The sequence below is a fragment of the Lolium rigidum genome, chromosome 5, assembly GCF_022539505.1.
Source record: "Lolium rigidum isolate FL_2022 chromosome 5, APGP_CSIRO_Lrig_0.1, whole genome shotgun sequence".
Taxonomy (NCBI): Eukaryota; Viridiplantae; Streptophyta; class Magnoliopsida; order Poales; family Poaceae; genus Lolium; species Lolium rigidum.
Window position 1 is genome coordinate 206887695 of NC_061512.1, and position 10372 is coordinate 206898066.

At 44.6% G+C, this 10372-nt stretch overlaps 1 protein-coding gene and 1 long non-coding RNA gene across 2 annotated transcripts; both read left to right on the plus strand.

Moving 5' to 3' along the window:
* The first annotated feature begins 1945 nt into the window (after positions 1-1945).
* Positions 1946-2914, plus strand: LOC124651503. The gene is made up of 3 exons (XR_006987423.1): positions 1946-2139; positions 2385-2522; positions 2609-2914. It is a non-coding gene; the product is annotated as an uncharacterized LOC124651503 (long non-coding RNA).
* A 51-nt stretch (positions 2915-2965) lies between these two features.
* On the plus strand, positions 2966-4537 carry LOC124655289. The gene is made up of 5 exons (XM_047194208.1): positions 2966-2979; positions 3055-3472; positions 3556-3705; positions 3822-4085; positions 4316-4537. The coding sequence occupies exons 2-5, from the start codon at positions 3251-3253 to the stop codon at positions 4466-4468; spliced, it is 789 nt and encodes a 262-aa protein (XP_047050164.1). The 5' UTR covers positions 2966-2979; positions 3055-3250; the 3' UTR covers positions 4469-4537.
* Positions 4538-10372: the final 5835 nt, after the last annotated feature.

The window sequence follows — 10372 nt, forward strand, 5'->3', positions numbered from 1 at the left end:
CAGCAGCGGTATCACCGTTTGAGAGGCGGCACGGGATCAAAAGAAAAAGACAAGTGACCAAATATGAGGTGCCAAAAATAACTCCAAGAAACGAAAGTTGATTGCACATAGAGGATGACATGCGGGTTCCATTTAGCAGCAGCGGTATCACCGTTTCAGAGGCGGCACGGGATCGAAAGAAAAAGGCAAGTGACCAAATATGAGGTGCCAAAAATAACTCCAAGAAAAGAAACTTGATTGCACATAGAGGATGACATGCGGGTCATATTTAGCAGTAGCGGTCTCAAAGTTTCCAAGGCAGCACGGGATCGAAAGAAAAAGGCAAGTGACCAAATATCAGGTGTCAAAAAAATCCAAGAAAAGAAAGTTTTATAGTACATAGAGGATGACATGCGGGTCCCATTTTGCAGCAGCGATATCACCGTTTGAGAGGCGGCACGGGACCGAAAGAAAAAGGCAAGTGACCAAGTATGAGGTGCAAAAAATAACTCCAAGAAAAGAAACTTGATTGCACATAGAGGATGACATGCGGGTCCCATTTAGCAGTAGCGGTCTCAACGTTTCCAAGGCGGCACGGGATCAAAAGAAAAATGAAGTAGCCAGAAATCAGGGGGTAAAAAAAGTCCAAAAAAAAGAAAGAATTTTCGTTCATAGAGGATGACATGCGGGATCCATGATCATGCATCGTAAACGGCTCGATCAGAGAGCGTTGAACGAGATGGCGCGATCGAGAGAAAAAATAATGCTAGAGAGGCTGCCATCTGGGCCCTACATCCCTGGACGGTGCGGATTTGCGTTGACTCGGCCGGCGAACCCGAGAATTCGTGATGCACCATGTCCCGGGCCACCATACGCGACGTTTTGGACGTTTTCGCGGGCTAGGTGGCCTCAAAAACGAGAAAAAAAAAGTTTTGATATGCACCACGGAGAGACAAAAAATCGTCGGCAATGGTGCAGTAGCAACCACGGCGTGACTTCAACTTCGCCGGCTATGGCAACTTTTCTTGTAGTGTGGTGGGCATTGCGGAGGGGCTCCCTCGTCACAGGACCCATCTACCAATCTATCTGGTGGTGACTGATGAGCCTAGTGCATACCCGTGACCTCCCCATTCCATTTCCGCCGGTGGAGAGCTCGGCACAACCACCCGCCTCGCTTGAATCTCCCTCTCCCCTGCGTGGAAACGAGTTGGACGGAGAAATGAAGCCGATGAACAAAAGCAAAAAAAGGTCAAAGCCGAGAACCAACCTTAGGTTGGGTGGTTAGGAGGGTGGTTGTACCCCCAGCCCACCAGAGTTCAAACCCTAGGTTTGACATCTGTGTGTCTCATAAAGGCGAAATATTCATTCAGTGGGAGGCGACGTTCCCGTCGACAGCGAGGCGCCTGTGGTGACTTCGTCAATTTCAAGATCCAATCCGCCGGCTCAGCCTTCCGGAGGTGCTCATAGGGGTAGGGTGTGCGTGTGTGCGTTCATAGGGGTGAGTGTATGCGCGTGTATGTGAGCGCCTTCGTTTGTACTGTGTTTCTCAAAAAAAAAAAAAAAAAGGTCAAAGCCAGGGGAAAACCGAGTGAAAAAAAAATCGGAATAAAACAGGACTGAAGCCTGAAGGTAGGAGGCGTCAAGATTCGCACCAACCGACTAGAATGAACGGACCAAGATCTGACTTAGGTGCCAATTGGAATTTCGGAAACGTGTATGTAGGTATAAAAAAAAGCACGAACGAGGGAATCTCAACGTTATATCGAACGGCTGTAAACATGACTGAGATTTAACTAATTCTCAGGTTCGCAGGCGAAATTAGCAAATCCGAAAAATTATCGCTTGGTTTTGGTTCTCGGGAGTCCGGATGCGACAACGTGTACACACGTTGGATACTCCTGAGAAGAAAGAGCAATTCCGTACGGAGTCGGGTTCCTGCTCCTTCACATAGGGCTCCGCCGGGGAGGAAGGAGGAAGCCCTCGCTATCCTTCCACTGCTAGCCTCGGAGGCCGAATTGAGAACCCGTTGCCCGCATCAGGAGCTCGTTGCCGACTCCGCCGCCCACCCCAAAACCGTCCATCGCCGGCCAGATCTCTCAATCCATCGTCCCGGCCGGCGAGGCGATTGGGGAATAAGAGGAACCGCCGGAGCATCCACTGGTTTGCCCTCTGCTCTTTAGTCCTCCTCTGCTAAGCTTTTTGTTCCAGATGCCAGTTTTACGATGCATCCTGGATCCCTAGCGAATTGAGGTTGTGTACGAAAACACATTTAGACGTATCCAGAAAAAAAATGGCTCACAACATACTGCTACTACTTCGCTTTACTGAACTATCTTAGCTGAAGCCTCCACTATACTCTCTTTTTTTTATCTAACATAACCAATTTTTGTAAAAAATATTTTCAGCAATAAAATAAGATGGGCAACTATCTGACAAGCACAATATCGGCACAGGAGCATGATCAGCATGCCCATGTTAGACCAGCGAGGAGACTGACAAACGAAAAGGGAAGGCCGATTGTTAGGCTCGAAGACCTTCCAGAGGTACATATATGGGTGCCTAAATCTAAATCGCCTTGTTGATTTCCTGAACTAATAAGTGGTATGTCCTTTTTGTTCTCTCTCTCAAGGATGTGCTGCATACGGTTCTATCGAAATTACCTGCAAGAGAGGTCGTGCGGTCCAGCGTCTTGTCGAGAAAGTGGAGATCCGTGTGGACAACCTGCATCAAGCTGAGCTTCAATGACGCCGATGTGTGCAGTGGGCGTGGCGGTGCGAAATCGGAACAAGGCACCCAGGTTTTCATCGACCGTGTCGACGCGGTTCTGCGGAGGCACCGAGGCAGGGCTGTTGACCAGTTTGAGATCAAGTTTATATTCGAGAGCAAGCTCGCTGACCATCTCGATAACTGGACCAGGTTTGCGATGACAGCCCACACGAAGAATCTAGCGTTTGATCTGGCACCACCATCCAATTTCCTCAAGCACGGGGATCATTACAGGTTCCCGTTTGAAATTCTAGACAGGGAAGGTGCGTCCTGCCTACAGCGTCTTCAGCTTTGCTTTGTGTCTTTCAGACCACCTCCTGCCCAGTTCGTAGGTTTCCCAAACCTAAGAAAGCTTGCTCTCCACGTACTCGACACCACAAATCAGGATCTCGACAATATCTTGGGCAGTTGCTGTAAACTTGAGTGGCTGAGCATAGTGAGATGCCATCTGAAGGATGAACTGAAGGTGACTCGCCCATTGTCCCACCTGCGTTATCTGAGAGTCATGCACTGCGATATAACCAAGATAGACTTCCATGCTGCAGAACTCTCCACCTTTGTTTATAAAGGATCATTCATACCTGTTTCCCTCCGTCATGCTTCGAAACTTGAAAAGGCGAAAATTTGGTTTTACGATACAACTTTTCAGCAAGCTATCACCTCACTTCTTGATGGGCTTCCGGATGTACGAAACCTAACATTGCAGTTTTCATTTCAACGACTAGAGGTATTTTACTGGAACACTATTGAAGTTACGATTTAATTTGTGCAACGGCATTTTAAGATGACCTTTGCTGTTTTATCTTTCAGAACCGATGGGTGTTAAACAGCCCTCACATGTTTTCTCAGCTCAGGCATGTGCAGATACTGCTCATCGCAACTGATGAAGACGCTGACAAAATTCTCTACTTAGTTTCCTTTCTGAGGGCTGCTCCCTTTATTGAAAAGCTTGAAGTACATGTGAGTAGCATTCTCGATCTACTCTTCTTTTATCACCTATTATTTTCAACCTTAGCATATATTAATTAGTATTTTGTTCCAACAACTGTAGTAATCTTTGACATTGTTGTTCGCAGTTTCTTTGCCTTCCTACTTTGTGGTTTGCAAATTGTGGGCCTTTGAGACAACAAATACCCACGAATGAATACAAATACGTGAATCTGAAGAATGTACGTGTTACAGGATTTAGAGGAGCAAGAGGCCAAGTTGAATTCCTTATGCATGTTGTGGAGAATGCCCCTGCGATACAAGGGGTGACTGTAGATACAACTCAAAGACTAACTGACGCATATGATCCAGATGAAGCAACCCCAACACTAGATAGGGCGGCCCTTGATATGGTTAGAGGTCCTGTCCTTAAGGGACTCCCATCGCATGCAAAGCTTTCACTTATTTAAGATAGATATGCAGAGGTATCTGTGTACTTTTGAACTCCATGGAAGCAACAAGTGTAGTACATCAAGCCTGATTTAAAGGCCATGTAAATTTGTATGTTTTGCCATATTGAATTAAAAGCGGCATCCCATCCCATGATTTAAATCCTCAGCGCCTCGGGCTTTCTTGCTGTCAGATTGGCACTAGATACCATCTAAGCACATCGGCGCTCGGGCGTGGTGGCCGTGACCCCAGCAAGCGATGTCCTCTTCATCACCAGCCGGTCGAGGACAATGCAATCCACTCCCTCTCTTCCTACGGCTGCCGCACCGCGCCACTCATGACCTGAGCACTGGAGATCTGCAGCGTCCGGTGCTCTGGCTGCAAGGAGATCCATCTTTCATGTCATGTCTCCTTTACCGTGCTGTGCTCACGGCACATTGTCCTAATGCTTGCAAAGGTAACCCGCTCAATCTTATTACAGTTTATGATAGTTATAGTAGCCTGCGAATGTACCATAGATTAGACTGTTGTAATTGCAGTGCAGACTTCAATATTAAGATGGACTGATGTCGCCTTGATCCCCTTCTCTACAGAACATTCTGCTCACTGATGAGCATCTTTAATTTTTCTATGCATTTGGTGTTGGGTGTTGATAACTGCTTGCTTTTATTATCTCATCATGTGTGACAGCTCTGGAGTTGGAATCACCTGATCAAATGAACAAGCTTCTTCTAGCAATCGTAAGGTGTTAAGTACATCTACATTTCAGGGTCTACATATATGAAGGCGAATGCAGTTCACAATACTGATTCTGATCTATATGCATCTTCTCAGGGAGGAGGCGGAGGAAACCTTTAGGCTTCAGCAAACAAGTTGTGATTCTCTGGTTTCTTCTTCCACATTGGCCGGTGGTGTAGGAAGCATATGCCTCTCGGGGGTGGATGATCCAAGAGGTGATCTCTTTTTGTCTGAGACAGTTTCAGCTACCATACAACAAACAATAATATCATGCCATTTGGTTCCATTTATTTTTCTACATACTGCATACATAGGTTTCTAACTTTGAGGTAGCTGCTTGTCTTTAGTTTTCTGTGGAGCTTCAAGTTCTCTATATATGATCTTATAATATATTTTTTCTTGTGCTGTTTTATTTGAATAGCTTCCCTTAGTTATGCAGGTTCAGTACATTTTTCTATATTCTGCTCATTGTGATCCAACTAAATTAACCCAACAATTTGAGGCTCTCATGCACGTCAGCAGCAGCCAGGTAAGCAGCGGTGCTTGATGTATGTAATAGAGGATATCCATCTGCTCCTGGAATCGATTACAATAACCAACTAAACATATCTTTGTGTCAGGAACAGTGCAGGTTAATCCTGTCTGGGACAAACTCTGGAAGTTGTCGGTTCCAAGTAAAGTTCAGATTTTTCTCTGGAAGGCGCTTCATGGGGCTGTGCCGGGAAGGGCAGTATTAGCAGCAAGACACATTAACGACTTGGAATAAACCTTTTCCGGGTTGTTATAAATTGAATACCGATGCTTCTTTCTTTGGTGATGGTTCAGGAGCAGTTGGTGTAGTTTTGAGAAATACCAGCGGTGAGGCAATTGCGGGCGAGTACTGTCTGTTGGAAAATGTTTTATCTGCAGCTACTGCAGAAGCTTTGGCTCTCCTAACGGGACTGAAACTTTTGGAGTTTGTGGGATGCAACAATGTGACGATTGAGGCAGATTCTTTGGAGTTGATACAGGCCTGTAATGGTACCATTGAAATTTGCAATCCTATGCCTTTTGAAGGCGAGCAATATCCAGAATATAACTTTCAAGCTCTATCCGAGGGAGGCTAATTGAGTGGCACATGAACTAGCTAGATTTGCTTATGAAACAAAGGAGAGTTTTGTATGGGATGGTGATCGGGTTCATCCACCCTTTTATTTTGCATGATGTAACTCTTCTGTCAATGAAATAAAACGCCATAGAGGCTTCCCTTTCATTTTTTTTTCTTTGTGTCAAGTAAGTTCTTAGTGCTATTATCTGAAGGACACTACTTTGGCTCAATGTTTGATCCTCTGTCTACTATCCCAATCTCCCATGGCACCGCCCCCTCCTTCTCCCCATTGGGAGCGCCCCCCCTGCCCCTTCCCATGGCTTCCCCTTCCTCTTTTGATGTGTGGCTCTCCCTTCTTCGCTTAATCCCTAGAACACCAGTGTCTCAATTCCTAATCCTTTCTTTCCTTTGGAAGCTGCTTCGAGTTGTGACAAGAAATCTGCAGTAATCAGTACCATAAAAGGACCGAGAATGAATCTGATCTGCCTTTTGTGATGAATTTTGTGTGTCCAGATGCAACTGAAGTGCTACAACGTGCTCTTTTCTTTTACTGTGAAACTGATGGTATCTTGTGCAGGACAAAGTGTTACTAAGTACTGTGAGATACATCATTAGCTTACTTGATGAAATCTGCCTTGTAGCAAGTACTTTCTGATACGAGAAATCTGCCTTGTAGCAAGTACTTTCTGATACGAGAAATCTGCAGTGTAGCAAGTACTTTCTGATTTACGAGAAACCTGCCGTATAGCAACATGCTCAAAATTTGCAAGCTTTTGCTCTAGCTGTCAGCAAACAAATCACACCTGCACCCATCAACTGGACAGTATGCTTATCAATTGGTGGTAGTATAACTAATAGATTGGCATTCGTGGATTTCTTTTTACTGAACATGTACTTATTTTCTGATATTCCTCATAAGAAAAAGTTGCTAGTCGTCGCTGCATAAATGTGCTGGATACAATTTTTGCATTGTTTAATTCCCTTTTTCATAACAAATTTTTTCTTTATTATTAATTTTTTCCACGTGTTTATTTGTTTTGTCCATATATTTTACAGGGCACTGTGGACTCATTGCCAGTGCCAGGAGACTAGATACTGGAGCAGGGTTTCTAAGCTTTGGTCATTTATGTAGGTCTAGGTTATCTGTGAGTAACATGATATGTGCAGCATGGGAAAAAATTATTTGTGTTTGGCATATCAAGCTCAGCCTTCTAATGCTAATAATTTTAGTGATGAGATAAGCTATACTTGCAAGAGTATTCTCGACATATTCCTTCCCTGGGACAAAATATCTGTAGAGCTCAGCCTCTGCATGTAGCAAGAGCCTTCTTGCTGTTTTGATTGCTGAAACTCCACAGTGCTGTCAATGCAATTAGATGTCAACTACTGACTTGCCGAATTCAGAAAATACAAGAGGTGAGGGAAGCCTGCTGGGATATACTACAATGCCATGTCAGATCGATAACAAGAAAGAACCATCAGTTTTTTGTTCATGATGATGACTCATCATAGAGACGAGGCAAGCCTGATGGGTATACTACAATGCTATTTCAGATCGATAAGAATGAAAGAATGATCAGTTTTTCTATTCGTGACAATGACTCATCAGAGCTACATCTGCCTACAGAACTGAACTCCTACCAGCAGAACAATCAACCAGTAAAGGGTCCTGGACCCGACTAGTCGTTCTTCTCGTAGAAGGCAGCCCGCTTAGCCTTCAGTGTGGCTCCTCCACTGATCAAGGACAGAACTCTTCGTAAATCTTGATAGCCATGAATGACGTAACATCCAGGTCGACATCCACCTCAGCCTCAGAGTCGTTGCCAATCCACTTGATAACCTTTACTGCCTACAAATAGTACACGGCTTAATTAGGATGCAGATTAACAAAGACGAAACAGACAGAACATAATTCAGAAAGTTAAGACACTGAAGAATGCTCCATTTTCCTAACTTGAGCAGAGCAGAGCAAAGCAATTTAACACAGAACACCTACTTGGTCAGAGACATGTCAGATAAAGCTGAACGCTAGAGATGCAGACATAGAATTGCACAAGAAGTGCAGAGTAATCTACCTGCTCAACCGTGCTAACGATGATTTTTGTCTTCGTTGGTGAAGAGGCTGCCTCAGGCTTCCCCTCCGGCTTCGGCTCCTCCACCACCTCTAGCCCGTAGAGCCGTGCCACCTGTTGAAGTGCACCCCCCAAAAGCAGCCCAATGGAGTTAGCTGCAATCCAAGGAGCTAACCCAATGTTCAGCACAGCCGGGCCAGGTCCTGCTGTGGCCCTCCCCGTCGGCCTCTGGCTTCCTGAGGCCCTCCCCCTCCGCTCCAAGCTCCCCGCCCGCAACCGCCTCCTTCGAGAGAGGAGGCCTCGCCACCGCCGTCCCGTCCCCCGCCTCCTTCGAGGGAGGGTCCCCATTCGCCGCGGCCTCCTTCGCGGCAGGCCTCTCGTCCGTTGCCCCCGAGTGGGCGTGGGGCGACGATTCCGCCGCCGCAATCGGGTGACCTTCGACCTCCATCGCCGGAGAACCGGGGAGGAGCGGCGAGGTAAGGCGGAGCGAGCGGTTACGGACCGGTGGTGAGCTGGAGGAACGAGTATCAAGTTGGGTCGGTTCGGATTATATGCGTCGCCTCACCCCAAAGAAGGCCTCCCTATTTTTCTTGAATTTCCCTGGATGTTTGTTTATCTGAGTTTTAATTTTTTTTGTCCATTTTTCTGTGAGATTCTCGATTTTCTGTCAATTTTCATGTTTTCAACCCAAAACCTGACTAGAACCACATGCAAAAAAGTTAAGTACTCACTCCATATGTAAAAAAGTATTGAAGATTTATCTAAATTGGATGTATCTATACACTAAAAAGTGTCTAGATACATCTAAATTCACACAAACTTATAACATCCTTTCATATTTTAGTGAACCAGTAGTGAGGATCTAACATTTGGTATCAAAGTCATAGATCCTTGAGCCACCCAACTTCCAAAATCACCGCCCCTATAGCTCCAAATTCCACCAAAAATGTTCAAATATGTCAACGACCGAAAAAATAGATGATCTCATTCCGTAGTGTCGGGGTATTTATGACATCATCAAAGATGTCATGTTTTCCGCGTCTCTCCGTAGGGTCTTGTTTGGTTCTCATATGGCTTTCCCTTCGTATGCAACTTGGCTCGCTCCAAGCTGTATAAGTGGAAGCTTGATTTGGATCTGTTTATGCATTTTGATTGGTTGTAACAATTCTATTTTTCATATGTGGGAGAAACAGAAGCCTTGCCGTTTGTTTAGATGCACGTTAAAATGTGTTGTGTTTCACTAAACTAATCCAATCTCAATCCATTGTAATCTATCTAATCATGCCTCTATTGAAGATAAAAAAGTCTACATGAAAAAGATGAGTCTCAACATTGTGAACAATTATACATCTTCACGAAGTAACAATAATCAAGTGGGCATTCCGGCTTCAATGAAGCATGAAGCGTCTTCATCAAGATCAAGCGGGATGCGCGAGACAAAGGTATTGCTTTGCCAGGTTTTCCTTTTACCAGTTTCAAGGTGGTTGTTGGGAGACTGGATCATAGGATAGATATGCGCACTATCAAGGGGGGATTTAGGTTGGGTAACTTGATCACATCGTCTTAGGGAGCTCAATTCTTTGCATACTTTGCATCCTTATATTTTTGTTGCTTATTGGTGTTTCTCTCTGTGAGGTGTTAGATATAGTGTCCTAGAGGCAAATAATAAAGAGTGTTTATTATTATATATCAATAGTTCATAATAGTTTTGTGACATGCTATAACTGTATCAATCGGAAACATTGATACACTGTGTTATTGCAAACAAATCAGAGTCCCTAGTGAGCACACACGTGCACAACTAGTTCATTGTGGTCAATCGTTGGTCGAGGTTTCCCGATCATGGACACGTAGTTATTAACAAATGGAGTCATATCATTGAGTGAAATGATATTAATGATAATCCCATATATAAGTATTATAATGCGATCAAAGTCACAACAAGTTCAATGTTACGATATTTATGAAAGCGTAGTAACCTAATCTTTATACCATGAGACCATATCTAACCACCGTCACCGGAGGATGCTTTCGTTGTATAAATCGCCACACCGTTTCTAGGATGGTCATAAAGGTGTTGAGATGCATATCTAGGATAGGATTCCGATAAAATCCGAAAGATGTTCGGAATAGTTTGGAAGGTGTCTCGAACTGATAGCAACTAAAGATATGTTAAATATTTTATTGGATGAATCAATATATTGAAATATATTTAATTTAATAAAAATATAATTTCTATTTTGGACATCCCTACTTTATTAGCCTCCCAGGGAGCCAAAGTTAAAAAAAAAGGGAAAGGGAGCCGGCCGGCCGGCCAAATTGGCGCGCGAGCCGTGCCATGCACATTCGGCCG